An 18427-nucleotide genomic window follows, 5' to 3' on the forward strand; every position below is an offset into this window, starting at 1 on the left:
GTTGCTCATCCATGGAGTTACTCACACACCTAGTCAGTCATGCAAAGAATCAATCACACCTCCATTTTCTAATCTATACAGTTAAACATAGAGCACCTTACATTTTCAAACATATACTAACACATACTTACTCTCTTATACAATCACTGATACAAGTACACATTGATCTGCACAGAGTCACACACCTCCCAACCAGTCACACACACACTCAGTCTCCCATACAAATACTTGGCCAACCAATCAATAACCCATATAGCCACTCATATAGCTACTGATCAACACATGCAGCAGCTTGCACAACAACAGACATACTGATGCAAAGTTTCACACAGTTTAGTCACTAACCTATGCATTCAGTAGGACGCATTTAATCACTCACTCATACAGTCAACCACGCACCTACTAAAACCTTCATTCAGACACTTATACATCTACTCATTCTTCAATATGTAAAACATATTTTAACTTTACAGAAACATACAGTCACTGGATGTTGTCATCAGTGATGTCATTTGAGATGTCATCAGTGATGTCATCAGTGATGTCACTGACCATGTCATGAATGATGTAATATGTGACATCATCAGCAGTGGATTGCGGATGCGCGATATATAGTTAGTGCAACTAACTATATATGGAATTTCAATGGTTTTGTGTGAGTAAAATAAGGTTTTCTAAATGCTAATTCCTAACTATATATGGTCTATAACCTATGGTTTTTTCAGTGAATTTTCAAGGATTTGTAAATGCTAATTCCTAACTATATATGGTCTATAACCTATGGTTTTTTCTGTGAATATATATATATATATATATATATATATATATATATATATATATATATATGTGGATCATATCGACCATCATAATAAGTGTAATTGAGGGGGTTAAATTATTCTTAAAAAAGTGTCAAGCACTTGAATTAAAAATCCGGTATTCGAGGGCACTGAACTTCCAGCAACAAATCCTTACTGATGTTTATGTATCAGTTCCTGTGCAAGTGGAATGAAACGTTGGGCCCAAACCTTCATAGGAATTTTATAATCTACGTTTAGGAGACTTCTCGGCCTATAAGAATTTACGTCTTTATGTTTTTTCCCTCCTTAACAAAGCTTACGATCACAGATTCCTTAACACTAATTGGAACACAGCTCCCTTTCCCAATGTAATTAAACAGGCTCATCAAGAAGGGGATCAGTTCCTTAGAAAAGGTCTTATAAAGAAGTTCTATGGGGAGCCCGTCATTACCACGCGTTTTTGCTCCGCGAATTGATTTTTAAACAAATAAAATTTCCTCTTCTGATATGTCAAGTTGAATTTGTTGTCTCCAACAAGCTGGGAATACTTATCTTCTCAAAGTCTTCCTGGATTAAGTCCTGTTTAACTTCATACAGAGTGGTATAGAGCTGTTGATAGTGCTCTATAACTAGTTGAGCTATGCAATCCTTATCCGTTTTCAGAACACTGGTCTTGGGATCTATCAGCCTGATTCATGTAGGTAAATTGCACTCGCAAAGGGCCAGATTCTGAGAATCTGGCCCTTTGCGAGTGCGATTTTTGCATTTGGTATTCATGATACCAAATGCAAAAATCGCTATGTAAGAATTCGCATATTTGCGTGGAATGGCATTTAAGGAATCTCTAATAGAGATTCCTCAAATGCTATTCATGACACAAAACAAAATAGCGATTTTGGACTTTTGGGGCCGCTATTTACCGACAGGTCAGACCTGTCGGTAAATAGCAAAAACTCAGAAAAATGCTTTTTAAAGCATTTTTCAAAGTTGCATGTAGCACACACACATGTCCTTTGGACATGTGTGTGCGCAACACCTGTCCAAAAGTGCATTTTAGGGGTGCTACAGGGCGTCCTTTGGACACCCCTGGCACCCTTAAAATCGCTATCTTAGTTGCGAGTAGCAAATTGCTACTCGCAAATCCCCATTCATTCCTATGGGCCTCTTGGCCCATAGGAATGAATGGGGAGTATTTGCGAGTAGCAAATTGCTACTCGCAAATAAAGAACATGTAGGAATCGCTATTTAAGTAGCAATTCCTACATGAATGCCGTTTTGCGTGTCCTCAATAGCGAATCGCTATGATTCGCTATTAGGGACACGCAAAACGGCATGTACATGAATCAGGCTGTATGATCTCAGAAATAAGGGCTGCTTCCTGTTTGTTTTTAGTGGCCCCAGCTAGCAGTTTCTCAACCATCTGACTGTCCTCGTACACCTGCTGTTAGGAGGTCCTTGAGCTATTTATCTTTTCTAATAAAAAAAATCCCTTATTGTCTTTTTTTCCTTTTCAATCTGACCCCCATCTTTCCTCTCCCCCTGTATTGGAGTATTCCACAGCCCCAGGGTCCTATCCACTGCCTGCTGACGTTTTTTGGACTTGGCAGCAGAAAAAGCAATCATATGCCCCCGAAATGTTGCCTTGAACCCCCCCCACACAGAATATAATGTTCTGTTCTTTCATTAATCCTAAAATACTCCGCAATCCATTCCCTTGTCTCCGCTATCCACTAGGCATCCTGTAGGAGGAGACGATCCATCTGTTACCTAGATCTTGTCCTCCTTCCCTCCTCTATTGCCAACTCAAGTTTTACAAAAGAGTGGTCCGAGAATGCATTCGCCCCTATTTCAGTACCCATATAATTCAGTGATCGAGAAACAAGAAAATAATCAACACGGAGAGGCCGATTTGAATTGACGAGAGTAACATGTATATTCACTGGCTAACTGATTACTTTTACGCCAGGGGTCTAGCAAATGGAACTCCCGTTTTATAGTTTCTAGGACTTTTTTGTTCCTTATTTTTAAATATTTTTTACTTTTATGAGAAGTGTTTTTCCTCAAATCTTGAATACAATTAAAGTGCCCTCCCATAATAATAAGCCCCGGTGTTCCTCTAAGTAATTCACAGATTTTCACTAATGGTAAGGGATCATCTACTACTGGACCATAGTAATTTACAAAATGTAATGTAGTCCCATTTAATTTTACCTCAAGCCAGATCCATCTGCCCAATGGGTCTCTCTGAATTTGACCAAATCCCCAAGGCACATCTCTGCCAGAATATATAGCTACACCTCTTTTGGCCAGTCCGGCAGAGGCATAAAAGCATGAGAAAAAGCTCTTGAAAGAAAAAGGTTTAGGGGATTGGTTCTTCAGTGAGTTTCCCGTAGAAAAACCACTTGTGGCGCAAAAGAGGCCAGCCACCTTATAAGCCCTCCATACTTTTGTTTGTTTAGAATTCTATTTACATTAACCAAAAGGGTGCATCACTTACTGGTCATATCTAAAATGTTTCATATCAGAAAAAAACCTCAATATCTTGCTTACTTTACTCCATTTGCTATTGCTCTTTTTACTACTATACCCATCCCAACGGCTCCCCTCTACCCCAAGACACCCCCTTGAGATAAGTGGACAACAATGCTAGCCACCTCTCACCCTCCCCTAAATCTCTATTGGGTGTCACGGAATTACACCCATGGTGACCCCCCCCCCCCGCAATGGGAACATCAACAGTTTCAATTTGAGGGTGAAATCTCCTTCAAGAGAACCTGCACATCTTCTAAATTCGTAAATGCATGGAATTTACCCTTGACCAAGACATGAAGTTTTGATTGTTGAGCTATTGATGGCTGTGCACCCTGTGCTTTACAAAGGTAAAATAGTTTAACAAACTCTTTGCGTCTGCGCGGAGCTACTGCAGACATGTCAGAAAATATACAGCAATTCAAGGTTTCATTTACTGGAAACTGTCTCTGTTGTATTGCTTTAGCCAATATTCTTTCTGTAATCCGATAATCGGAAAAGTTAACCAGGATAGTACATGAAATTTTAGAGGTCGGAAGTGGATATGAGGGAACTCTATGTGCCCTTGTTATTATCAGATCTTCCGTATATTCGGCAGAACCTTCTGCCTGATAAAGGATTCCACCCACTGTAGATTTGAACGTTGCGAGTAATTTTCAAATTCCTTCAGCTTATTCTCTAGAGGTGCAAAGTAGATATGGTGATATTAAGAAGCTGTTATTTTTTTAATAACTACAGATTCCAAACTTTATAACAAAATATAATCTTACATCAAGTGGTGCCCAAATAAGCCAGGTATGCACCCTTTTTCGAGCTAAATTAAAGGGGGTAGGTAATTGATATTCGCACATGACGAAACTTAATGTGTCCCCAGTGCTCGAGAAATTTTTAGGAAGAGTAGCACGTGAAACTACTTGTACGCTGTCTAGACAGGAGTGTCAGTTAATATCTCAGCTGGGCAGTAAGGCATTAAGAGGTGCCAACTTTAATAGGATGGCCTTCCTGTCCCGTTGGTTGGTATATTACACCCCTAATCCCTTAGTAAAAGACATCCGGAAGTAGAAAAAAATGTTTTTGCTGGCAAATTGAGGAGGCAGGGGACTGGCTTCATACCTTTTTTACATGTACAAAATTAGAGCTTGTCTGGGAGAAGATTTTCTCAGCTATAAGCCAAGCAATCCAAAAGACGGTAGACCCTGAGGATGTGGTAGCCCTCTTTGGCATTTCTAGAGTAAGGAGAGACTTGACAAAATCGGAGGCGACTTTTATTGCGATTAGTTCTTTGGTTGCCCCCTCCTACTTGAAGTGGATAAATAAAATGAAACTTACGATGGGATTTGAAGAAGCATATGTTATGAGGGTAGGAGCTACAAGAAAATTTGAGGCTGTTTGGAAGCATTTTAGGAATTTAGAAACAATGGCGTGACAGGAAATTTTATAGATTTTGTACTATATTACTTTGACGGTTTCGCACGATGCACTTTTTATGTGCCGAAAAAAACACATTTAAACAGCACTATGGCACCTTGGCACTTTTTTGCACTTTTTCTAACGTGTAGGGGGATGCCCCCTGGAGTACTGTAGCACTAAGCACTTTAGTGTTTTAATAGCAAAACTTATATAGTTGTAAGTAGTTTAAGAATCGACTTGTTCACTGATATTACATGTTTATTTTTAATATGTTTGGACATTCTCATCCTTGTTGGTTTACAGCTAATTTAAAATTGGATCAGTAAATGTTTAATGTTTAGTGTAATATCCTGATGATGATAATTGTTTGTAAAATGGTCTCTTTTTTGCTTTTCTCAATAAAAAATATTTAAAAAAAAAGAAAAGTCCAGCCAGTACTGCAAGGCCAGCTCCTCCCTGAACCAGAACACAAGCACGCAAATGCCAGTTTTGCCGTGGTTGGGCTTCTTCATTTGAGTGTAGCTTGGTACTAGTGGCACAGTGAGTTTGGGACCTAAGCCTGATCAAAAGGTGATGGGAGCAATGCTTGCCTTAAATTTGGGTTGGAGTGTTCCTATTGAAGCAGGGTAAAGACTTATTTGCCTTTGCCTGGGTCCAAACTGAGGTGATATGGATGGCAAAAGAACAATAGGTTGAATGTGTAGTGAGCCATCCGGCCACTGCGTGACTTTTAGGGCTATGCATGGACATGTACGGCCGGGCGTGGCCGACAAGATAAATAAAGTTGCCTGGACGGCTCTGGGCCAGTGCACTTCATGACAACATAGTGAGCGGTCGTGATTTATAACTGCATACGGACTGCGGCCTTTAAGGTCAGTGTGACCAGCCCTTTCACAGAATGCTACCCTGACCATTGCCATTGATTAGACTTATTGCAATCATTCCTCCTATCACCTTTTGTGTGTTTAATGTAATGCCCTAGGTGGCCAAAGGTGTGCCTAAATATGTGTTTCATGCTTATTTTGCCACTGACACAGAGCTACAGCTGGCAGACGAGCTTCTATGAGGGCAAAAAAAGGTCTTGGGTTGCTTGTGTTCTGTTCAAAAAGGATCTGACCTGGCAGTTCAGGTTGGACTCTCCCTATTGGAACAGTCCCAAGACTAATTTACATATGATTGGGTCCAAACTGAGGTGACCTGGTGGGCAAAAGTACAATGGGTTTCAATGCTACCCTGAGCGATTGCCAGTGGTTAGACTTATTACAAGTGTTCCTCTTGTCATTTTTTGTGTGGCACATGGGTACTATTTGTGACTGTGCTGATGACAAAGGCACTAATTCTGCAATGGAGTATTCATAGGATAACTTAGCAGATACTGAAGTACTTCATCAGTGCCCATTGTGGGCATCCACCAGCAGTGTGGATTTTTTTGCTGTTGCACCTGTATTCTTTTACAATAGATTCAAGCTGCACCTTTCACTAGGCTTTATTTAATGGACAGATTAAAGCTAATTTATGTATTGTCTGCTGTATAAACCTGTGTAACGGCAACATTTTTACAGAACATGTTTTGAAAATTGGATGGATGCTGAATTGACAGTACACAACTCGCTGTAAAGCTGCAGTTAGACTACATATTTGATGTATACCCAAAGTGCGAAAAAAATAAACATACTGATGGCTATAAAACAATGAACGTGAACAATGAACAAAGAGGGCGTAGCCTTACGATTAGAGCTGTTGACCTCAAAGCTGGGGAACCGGCTTCGAATCTCGGCAACGACGCTCAACATTCTGTGATTCTGGGCAAATCACTTAATCTTCCTGTGCCTAACAAAAATGAATGTGTCGGTCTGTAACAAAACTGGTGCTCATGTAAAGGGTTCTGATACCCAATGTCTCGAGCTTAGCTCGCGCTATATAAAACTCTTAAAAATAAAAAACATACTTTTCTTTACTCTAAATTAGGGGCCTGATGTACAAATCAATGTTGTGGTTGCAAGGGCTGCAATTCGCAACATAGGTGCATTTGCGACTGCAAAATAGAATTTTTCCATGCACTTATCCCTTTTTTGGAGATAGTAAACTTTTAGTGATTCCTGAAATTGCACAGCAAATGGATATTGAGTCCTAACCCTTTCGGCGCTCATGACAAGCTGAGCTCGTCATGAGGCACAGTGGAGCTGTGCTCATGACGAGCTGAGCTCGTCATAACCACCTCGGAAGGCCCACGCAGGGATAATTCCCCTCCTGTGCAGGGCATTCCATTGAGTGGGCGGAGTTGTGACGAGCTCAGATCATCGCTGTGCAACGTGACGAGCTGAGCTTGTCACATGCACAGCGACGCCATGCGTGGCCCCCTATCCCCCCCGCACCACAGGGGAATTAGCCCCGCTGGGAAGGGGTTAATTTGGAAGGGGCATATTGTAGGTGTTTGGGACAAACCACCTACTGAGCTAAAAATGGCTACAAAGATACAATAAGATGCAAAAATCATATTTGATTAATACAGCTAAATGTCCATTGAAGAAACAATACAAATATAAATCAGAATTTAGCAGCACAGATTAACGCTGACCTTAACTCTTAGATCTTGTGCAAACATATAGCTGAGCATTTCATTTTTAAAGCCAAAGCACTAAATGAATACCTAGTAAATAAAAGGAAAACCATAAATTTTCAACAACCTCACAAAGGGAGATCACAGGAGAAAAATAAGACTGGTCTGCTCTCCTTCAAGCATCCGCAGTCTCTTTTTGAGCTAGGGAGATACAGTGCACGCAGCTGGTGCATCTCCAGACCCTTTCCCCCAATTGATATTGAAGAAAATGTATGATGAACCTCAGCATCAATCCTAACACTATCATCAACAAAATTCCAACCAAAGGTATATTTGCATCAAATGCAAAATGTGCATATGGCAACTAATTAGGAAGAATAACTTGAACTGGTAACCTAGCAACTACAGAACCGTCTCCAATGCGTCATTCCACTCAAAACTGATTTGGGGAGCTGCTATCTTCAAGACTGGAAAAACGCCTAACTATCTGACCACCAAACAGGTTTCCAGATATGAATGGGCTCTGACGCCACTCTGATATCCAATTGGGATGTTCTGAAAACTACACTGGATAAAGACTGATTGGCATCACATTTTGCCTTGGACCTATCAGCAGTATTCAACACTGTAAATAAAAAATTTAAATTACTGAGTAGACTAAATGTCATCCTTGACAGGTAATATCATCTCCATCCCATTTTCTTCCAACTAATACATCATCGAAACCAGTGTTGCACAAGAATTTGTTATGTCACCGCTTTCAAGTTCTAAATTAAACCACTCACAGGACTTATAAATTGCTTCAACTTCACATGCTATAAGTATGCCGAAGATTCTCAGTTAATCTTCAAACTAGATAAACAATACAACCTTGAGCTCTCAAAATTAGATTACTGCTTCAAAGCTACCAACCAATGGATGGCAGAGTGTCACCTCAAACTCAACACCTCAAAAACAAATTGCTTAACCTGCTGGGAATGGAAACGCTACAATCCACTAACAAAGCGTCCTAAAGAAATTGGAATACCACCAAGACTCCCCTACGGAAGTCAGGAATTATCATGGGTTCAGACTTCTCAATCATCCCGCAAGTTAACCACTTGACCAAATGCAAATGCCACTCTATTTTGGATTTCTGCAGAAGGCCAAAGCAATCACAGCATACATTTGTAATGCATGGAGTATGTCAAAGGACTATACAATGGAGTATCAAAATCTACTATGTGATTACTCCAAAGAATTCAAAATACCTTGGCAAGACAACACATAAGGCAATAAACTGAACTGTTATACTATTTTTACAGTTTAAACTTAGGAAATACCCTCACAAAAGGGTATTGGATGGGTTTAGATGTATTTCACAACTAATCTGTTTTGCCACATAAGAAGAAAACTGTTGGTGATATGCACCCATCTCTGACCACCTTCCAAACTATGGAATTCTCTCTTTGCCGTACATTACTTGGAGTTTAGTAGGATAGGAAAAATGTTGCTCTTCCCCACTTGAGGCACAGAGCACAAAATAGAATAGAAATCTCAATATAAACAGAAAGGGGGGTCTTAGTCTAACACCAAGAAACTAGATCATCATATTCTCCTAAACACCACCTAAATATGATGGTGTCACTTAATTGACAAAGATGAAAGACCAGGTTATATCTGGAAATGATATTGAAATCTGAATAGAGGCTCTCATGGCACAATGTTGCTACTGGCATACTATGGGCAATTCTTTGCATGTCAGGCACCTGTGACAAAATACAGGCACTGGTATACTAGGAGCAGTACTCGGCTTAAGGGACAGGGATGGAAACATACTGCCACCTGCATACTTGAGGAAATTCTGGACAAGACCGCCCATGGCAAAATGCTTGCACTCTTGGTATAAGGAAGGACAGACATAGCAAATGGGAGAGGCGCATACATGTCAAAATGCTGAACGCTGACATACTAGAGCTAATTTTTGAAGTGAGGGTCCCTCATGACATATGGACCATAGTAAAGGCTAAATTCCTCGCACTGGCATATTGTATGTAATTTTTAGCAGAAGTGGGTATGCACAGCAGATTCTTTTTAAATTGGGTTTGGCATTGCATAAAATAACCTGAATATTTGACTAGTGCCATTTCAGAGCTTATGGCTTTTTTGGAAATGTGTGTGAAAATTGTACTTTAAAATGCAGTTTTTGACCCTGTTCTTTCAAATTTGTCTTGGGGAGAACCTCCTGATCCCCATTTAGAAAAAGTCAAGCTTGCATGCTCACTACAATTTAGGGAGGTTTTTACTATGCCCCAACACTTTCAAAGACCATCAGTTTCCACAGCAAGAGAAGAAGGTCAATAATGAGTTGATGAACATTGTTTATTTTCAAACATACAAAATGTGATTGTAGGAATGCTTGCAATACATTTAATCACTGACAATCACTCTGGTAGAATATTAGCCCATCATTCTTTTGTCCAATATGCTACATCAGTTTGGACCCAGCCATAAAGAAATCAGTCTTGACCCTGCTCCAAGCCAGGTCCTCCCTGAACCAGAACACAAGCATCCCTGGCTCGGGTTTTTCAGTCCAGTGTAGCTTAGTTCTAGTGGAATAGTGATTACGGAACTCGCATCTGTGCATACCCTTGGCTACTTAGATCATTAAATCAAAAACACAAAAAGTGAAGGTATAATTGCCTGTAATAAGTCTAACAACTATCAATCGCTTGGGCTATCATTCCAACCAATTGTTCTTTTTTGCCTATCATGCCACAACAGTTTAGACCCGCCATATACAAATCAGTCTTGACTTTGCTTCAATAAGAACAGTCCAGCCAAACTGCCAGGGCAATACCATTCTTGGGTTGATTGTGTTCTAGTTCAGGGAGGAGCTGGCAATGCAGATCGGTCTGGACTGTTCCTATTGGTCCAGGGTGACAAATGATTTGCATACGGCTGGGTCCAAACTGAGGTGCATACTGGGCAAAAGAATGATGGGTTGGAATGCTACCCTGAGCAGTTGCCTGTGGTGAGTCGTATTGCAAGCAATCACAAAGTTACTTGTAAACTTCAGTTAAGAGAAGAGGAGAGGAGTAAGCCTAATGGCTAGGGCGGTCGACCTCGACTCTGGGGAACCAAGTTCGAGTCTCGGCAATGACGCTGAACATCCTGTGATTCTGGGCAAATCCCTTAATCTCCCTGGGCCTAAAAAATGAATGTGTCCTTATGTAACGCACCTGGTGCTGTGTGAAGTGCTATGATACCCGAGATCTTTGGGTCAAGTTTGCTCCATTAAAAAAAATAATTAAATATTGTGATGTTGTCAGCGTTAAGGTCATGTGACATCACTTCGCAGCAGGATTCAGGAATAAAAGGTCATATGATGTCACTTCTTGAAATGTCAGTAAGGTTAAAGAGTGTGTAATGTCGCCTCTGTCAACCAAGGAATGTTTGTGAGAAAGAGATAGATGAAGGCAAAAGATATTGAAAAACAGATTATAAAATTGGAATCTTAGCCTTGGGATGGATAAATAACAGAAAGTAGGGCAACATTCAAAAGGATAAACTCAAAAGGCGCAATATGGCATGAGATCACCAAGCATAGCTTTTCTGAGTATAGTGGGACCAAGAAGTGAACTTAGTGAAACACCAAGAGAGGAATAATCAGTGAAAGAGTTAACTCTGATAGAAGCAGACCTCACACAAAAATAACATTCTACGAACAGCAGAGTTGCAATTGGCACAACAGATCTGTGTGTTAACCATATTCCTGTGGTGTACCAATCATTAGTATATTAATTCACTATTTACTTTTTCAAGACTTGATTTGAATTTTAGTGATGAGACGTCACCTTCCTTACACCGGATGATATGATATTCTGCAGTCAACTATGCTCATACAAAGAAGGTTTATATGAATATGCAAACCATACATTTCTTGTACTGCTTACCTATTGTATTTTAATGGCTGGGCACTACCATAACACTGTAACTTGATCAACTGATGGCTATTTTCAAGGAAGAATTATAATTACAAGTTGAGAAAAGTATCATTACAATCGCAGCTCATGTTCTTCTAGTTTGCATGAGCATATAACATGAGAATACCAAATGTTAAATCCTTTGCATGCTGTTAAGCTGGATAGAACCTGGAGATTAAATACGTAAACAGGGCTCATTCTTTGGAATTTTAAACTATAAACAAAATAGAATACATTCTTAATGAAAAATACTGTCCCATACTTACATCATGAAGGGGATAAGCTGCCTCATAGACGTTATTTGCTATTAATGTGGTAATACCTAGGCGAAAGAAAATATCGTGAACCATGTACATTTATAAAGAAAGGTTTTTCAGTAGCAATATTCCAATTTCCTGTTATGGACTCAATAACAAGTATTGCAGGTGTAACTGCAGGGATATCATGTGAACAAAAGTAATGATCACAGAGTGGTAACCCAAACCTAAATCAGCTATTACAAGTTACTTTACAAGGAATTTGGAGTAACAGTCAAGTAAAAAAAAATCCAGTTGAAATTCCTGATACAATTCTCAATGCTGTGGGAAATAAATCTAAGTAGGTGGTAATTGAGACCTTGGGGGACTTTGTGAGTTCTGCCCCATACTACACTTAAAGGGACCCCATATCATATCGCACTGTTTGAGTGTTAAAAAACTATTAATGGCAATTGTGCTTGTAGTTAATGCAAGTAACTTTTACATTTCCTAATAAATGTATTATGGGTAATGCCACGCTGTATTTAATGGAAACCCCATTTTACATGAATCTCTCTGTTTGGCATTGATTGTTTGTGCTTTTGACATCTGGACTGTGATAATCTGAAGATCCTCACTGTGTAAGCCTTTTCTTAATATAACTGTGAGGCTATATTAATTGGCATAATTGACTTTTGCGTAACTCAAACATCAGAATCCACAAAATGTACCAGCGAGACAAAAGCCTAATGCCCCATGTGAGCCACATCAAGGCTTGCACCAGTCACTTGAGAGAGTAAACACCTTGAACATGGTATGAGAAGCAGCAGTCATATAATGCGTATTACCAGGCCTTCCTTCAATAGTGCAATGAACCCTATTTTGGGAAAGTAAAATACAAATATGGACATTAGATATATCACCTCTTGTTTAGTTTATAAAAAAATAAGGCTGGGTTCGCAGTGCTCAAAGTTGTACATATTTGCATCTTTAAAGGGGTAATACGGGCATTTTGGCTTGTGAGAATGCAGCTGTGTATGCACAGGTAATTCTTGCAGATTTAAAAGTGCACTTGTGTCTTAATTTACTTTGGAAAGATATAGAACTGCCTTTTTGCATGTAACTAAGTATTTGAAATAAAAAGCGTTAGACAAGAAGGAATTTTATTTGGTATGCCACCCCAATCATTTTTTATAATATTAGCATATGTCTGTTTTCTTGCATACTATGAAAAACATAGTGCCTTCAATCTCCTGTCCAGGCTAGGCTCCCTACAGAGCACTTGGAATTCGTTTTTCCTTTAACTTTTCTCAGCCTGGTAGAGGTGAGAAGTTGTTTTAGTGGGCCTCAGATCAGATGCTTTCTGCAAAAAGAGGCTACCTGTACTGTAGTTCCCTCCTGTTTGACAGCCATCTGTCAAAAGTAGAACAACAGTGATCAGAGCTCTTCTCAGATGAAGGATTGGTCAGCTGTCACTGCCTTATGTCTCAACAAGCCCCCATCAGATCAGAGTAAGTCAACAATGATAAAAGTGTTAGGAACCCATGTCTCAAAGTCAATCCCTCCAACTCCCCTTCAACGTTTGTATATGCCCCGTATATAATTGAGGTCCATAAGATGACCCTTGCAGGGTTGGGGAAGAAAGTGAAAGAGAAGACACTGGGTCCCACAGGTGGTTGGTAAGAAAACCTGAAACAGAATAGATGGAACATGATTGGTGGCACAGGCATTTCTTGCAGGAGTAAACTTCAGAATGGATCTACTAACAAATAGTTAAGCTCAATGAGTATCCATTTTGTATGCAATGAACATGAAATTAGGTATTTTTCCATAAGATATTTGTCACTACCCAGATCATACTTCTGTTGAACTGTAGCTAGGCCCTGGACTTACCTGGAATCGTGCCCTAAGACCAATTGATGCATCTGAAACACTTGAGAATTGAGAGGGATGAAGACTACAGGAGTGAAATAGATACACCAGAACACAAGGAGAGTAATAGGATAACTACAGGAGGAGACAAACTGGAGGACTGAGGGGTCGGGGCAATACCAACAAAGGTGATGGGAGAGAAATGAAAATCTGCATGTAATTAAGAACAAACACTATTTTCAGACACATGTGTCTTTTCTACGGGAACTGGCACTCTCTATGACTTGAAGTTCTACTTTTCTGGCTAGTCCAAAAATAGCTGGTGTAGGATATTAGGTACAGTATGAACTTTCCAATGACCTGTTTTCAATCTCTGCCAACCTGGCTTCATTGTATGGCTTGTACGACTTGTTATTGGTGAGGACCCAACATGCTAGGATAGGGGGCCTGATAAAAAGGTCAGCTCCCTGAAGTGGCATCTTCCCTCCATTACTGACAGGTAGAAGCTAAAAGGGAACCCTTCCAGTTGATCCTTTTGTAGCCAAGGGGTGTCATAGATAATTAGCATCCTTACTCCCTGGAGGGCAGGCCTAGAAGATTTATGCTTATTTTTGATCATGTAGTCACTATAACAAGGTCAGAAGGAGAAACATGTTTGAGAAGTTTCTGCCAATTTCTTTATGTAATTCTTTATTGACATCTAGTAGGTAAAATGGAATGTTTCAATTAGACCCTTCTGTAGCTATGGGACCTCGCAAACAGTAAGGCGCTTTACATGCCTGAGCAAAAGCCGGGAGTGACTACTGGGTTTTTGGAGAAGCTATGAGGCAGTGAGAGAAGATTAATCCAGGATACTTCTCATCATGTTGCCAAACTACTGAACATGGCCCTGTTAGATAGGTTGTACAGAACTTCGTCTTGCTGTTGGGAAAGGAAAGAGGAGAATACTCTGGAATTTTGTCAGTAAGTCACTAGCGGTTCAGCCTTACAAAACAATGTTCCCACCATTCCTAAATTACAGTCATGCTTGGTTCGGAGAAGGCAACAACAAATATCAACTTGTGAAGGACTAAGGGGTGTTATTTTTGGTTCTCTCTTGAATCTGTGACTCTGAAAGGCTACTCTCCATGTTAGGAATGCTAGCTTGCGATTGGTGCACAAGGAGATTAGGATTCTGGACACCTGTGGAAGAAGAACCAGCAAAACTAGTTAATGCTGAACATTTGGCTAAGGTCCTAATTGAAAGTAAGATATTTTTTATATTCACTTGAACGTGTGTCTGGGTGTTTGAGAAGCAACCCCTGAAAATGTTTGGATAATTTATAAAAATGTTCTGTATATTCTAGACCTTTGAATTTAGAAATCATTTCCCTAATGACCTGAGACCTTCAAGGGCAAGAGTTTGATATCCATACTGCTCAGAGCTTTTTGACACAAGACTAAAGACTTCAGTGTGATGTCATGAAAAAAATATCTGACCCAATGAAGCGCTGCCCAGATCGTTTCAGTAATATAAGGGGTAAAACGGTGCCGACCACCAACACAAGCATATCAGCTATGTTTCCAAGGCATGTGGTGTTCTGCCCTTTTTTTACAGAGTGGCCGATCAAAGATTCAATGTACACTGCACCTTGCTTAATCTATCTTGGCCAAGCGTCTCATTTCCACACTGTACAGCAGCGGTCTCCAAACCGGTCCTGGAGGGCCGGATCCATGCCAGATTTTTAAAATAACTTCATGTTTCTCAATGGGGATATCCAAAAAATCACAGGCTTTATATGCCTCATTCCCATGGCAAAATGATGACCAGGGTGTTCTACCTTGCCTTGCTTCACTTCATTATTGGTAAGTAATGGATGTCACCTGGCTCCCAGTCAAACCCCCCAACAGGATAAAATAGATTTTCAAAAATACTGTTTTTATGTACAATTTCTAAAAGTATTATAAGTCCTCAACCATACAACTTATTCTTGTTTTTCTGCCATTGTATGCTTTATATTTTCATCTAATTATTCAAATTGGTTTGTGAATTTCGAGCCATTACTTGCTTCACCAAAACATCGTTTTGGTGTTGCTGTACGTGTATCATATGCATTTTTCAGTGAGAAAGGCTTTGCTGCTATTGCCAACCTAAGAAGATTACTGAGAGGTCTATGAACAGAAAGCTTGTCTGCTTGTGGCCTCTATATTTTTTTACTGTACTGGAGAACAGTCAAAGCTGAAAGCAAGATTGAGCCGTTTCTCTCTCCGCGTGTCTAATAATCTTGTTTCCTGCAGCATTCATTAACTTCTATACAAATATTTGGATGTATTCACAATTTACTCCTTCTATGCAGAGGAAAGAACATTCCGTCCTCTGCCACAATAGACATGTGAGGAGCACGGAACTGTGCCATCCCCTACACAAGTCCCGAAATCCATCTGCTGTTCACAGCATAGGGATTTAATTTTTTTTATTTTTCAGAGTCAGGAGCAGTGGAAGAGCTTACCCGGCCACCCAACGCATTTTTTTTCTACTATAATGATGGTCAGCGCCCATGTCGCGCTGACGTCATTACATTAAATGTGAAAGTGAAGTGAGCCGAACTGGCTCATCGAAAAAAAGGGTCTGTTTTTGATGGAAAAATGTGCTGCGTCCATGTTGCATTTTAGCCCGTTTCCTGTCGCGGACACTAGGTCTACCCACACAAGTGAGATACCATTTTTATCAAGAGACTTGGGGAATACCTGGTGGAAAGATGTTTGTGGTTCCCTGCAGAATACATAACTTTCCATTACACAAATGTGAGGAAAATGTGTTTTTATAGTCAATGTTTGCAAGAGATTCTGGGTAATAAAAGGTGATGAGAGGCATGCAAGTCAGCCCACCCTGGATAGCCCTAAGTGTCTAGTTTTAAAAAATGTACATGTTTGCTAGGTTTCCCTAGGTGCCGGCTGAGCTAGGGTCCAAAATCTATGGGAACACAGAATAGTAGAACAGGTGTTTTTGCTCTGACCAGGCTCCCGGCACACCCACAGGTGGAGACTATGTCCTGTTCTCCATCCCCCAGCCAGCCGTACTGTGAAGGGACTGGGACGGGCTGTCGGGCTTAGAGAGGCTTCCGACGGTTGACCAGATTCAAAAGCTCTGACCGGGCCCTCTGTCCTGGGCTCTGTCCTCCAAACCACCGCATGGCAAAGTGCCCAGGATAGGGTCTCACGGTGCCTGGTTCCAGAGGTCCAGAGGCCTGGGACCTAGGACCTGGGTCCTCGGGTCTGGGGTTTGGGGGCTGGGTCCTTTTGACCGGGTCTTAGGTCCTGTATCCTGGGGCATGGGGCCTGGGTCCTGGTGGCTTGGCAGCTTGTGCCCCACCAAGTATTCCAACCAGAGTTGAAGAGTGTCTGTGGTGCCAGGTCTTGGATGCTGCCTGGCGGTCCATGCCCCCGCACCATGCCGTCACCCTTCTTCACCTAGTGCATTTCTGCCTGGCAGTTTGGGCTGGACTGGTCCCATGTGGAACAAGTTCAAGTCTGATTTGCATATGGTTGAGTTCAAACTGGAATGGCATGTGGAGCAAAAAAACAATTAAGGCCCAGTTCTGTGTACTGGACTGAATGTTTGACATTGTTCAACTTTCTGTCCATCAATTGTTCTTTTTTTCAATTGTCGCCCCGAGTGGGACGATATGCCCAGACATGGGTCCCATACTCTCCATTCCACAGGAGTCAAGATTGTCTGGCTGGTGAGGGTGAAACCCTTAAACGGGTCCCAAGATGCTTGCTTCCGGTCCAGGGAGGACCTGGCCTGGCAGTTCAGGCTGGACTGCTCCCATTGGGAACAGGATCAAAACTGATTTGCATATGGCTGAGCTCAAACTGGAATGGCATGGGTAGTACGAAACAATGGCTTATGGCCCAGATCTCTGTGCCGGGGTGAATGTTTGACATTGTTCAACATTCTGTCCATCAATTGTTCTTTTTGCATAGTGCATTTCCACTGCAGCTCGGATCAACGGTTCTGTGGGGTGTCCCTGCCGCCCAGGCCAGCATCCCTGTGTCTTAGGCTGTGCCCTGTCTCTCACTTCCATGGAGATGGCTGGACCTGCTGGTGCCCATGGAACTGGACATGCTCCCCCCAACAAGCCCCTCCTTGTGGATGTGCTTCCCCAGCAGGCTCTTGATGGGTGCGAACTTGCGATGGTCAGTCTGGGACGCACACACAGCTCCCAACAACCCATCTAGCAGGTGCGACTACCTGGTTGATCCTGCCAGTATCATATGTTTGTCTCAAAGATTCGGCCATGCATGTTAAGTACACACAGCCGGTACAGTGAAACTGCGAATGGGTCATTAAATCAGTTATGGTTTCTTTGATCGCTCCATCTGCTACTTGGAAAACTGTCGTAATTCTAGAGCTAATACATGCTGATGAGCACTAACCACCTGGGATGCATGCATTTATCAGACCAATACCAATCCGGGCTTGCACAGCTGCTTTGGTGACTGTAGACAACTTGGACTGATAGCACGTCCCATGACGGCAATGATACATTTGGATGTATGCCTTATTAACTTTTGATGGTACTTTCTGTGCCCACAATGGTGACCACAGGTAACGGGGAATCGGGGTTTGATTCCAGAGAAGGAGCCTGAGAAATGGCGACCACATCCAAGGACGGCAGCTGTAGCACAAATTACCCAATTCCGACTCTGGGAGGTGGTGATGAAAAATAACAATACAGGACTCTTTCAATGCCCTGTAATTGGAATGAGTGCACTTTAATTTCTTTAACGATGATCTATTGGAGGGCAGGTCTGGTGCCAGCAGGTAATTCCAGCTCGAATAGTGTATATTAATGTTGCTGCAGTTGAAAAGCTAGTAGTTGGCTCTTGGGATCAAGCTGGCGGTTTGCCGTTAGATGACCATCCGCCTGTCTCAGCCCCTGCCTCTCAGCACCCCTTTGATGCTCCTGACTGAGTGTCCTGGAGGTCCGAACCATTTACTTTGACTAAATTAGAGCATTCAAAGCTGGCTAGTCGTCTACCGAAATTCAGAGAGCACACCGAATACCATTTAAG

General features: G+C 41.4%; 1 protein-coding gene across 1 annotated transcript in view; it reads right to left on the minus strand.

Moving 5' to 3' along the window:
* The window catches only part of ANO2 (anoctamin 2), a 1767324-nt gene that overhangs the window by 953006 nt on the left and 795891 nt on the right, over positions 1 to 18427 (minus strand). Inside the window, exon 8 of the mRNA XM_078673987.1 lies at positions 11528 to 11583. Within this exon, the coding sequence (XP_078530113.1) occupies positions 11528 to 11583 (56 nt within the window). The remainder of the gene's footprint in view (positions 1 to 11527; positions 11584 to 18427) is intronic.

The sequence above is a fragment of the Lissotriton helveticus genome, chromosome 1_1, assembly GCF_964261635.1.
Source record: "Lissotriton helveticus chromosome 1_1, aLisHel1.1, whole genome shotgun sequence".
NCBI lineage: Eukaryota > Metazoa > Chordata > Amphibia > Caudata > Salamandridae > Lissotriton > Lissotriton helveticus.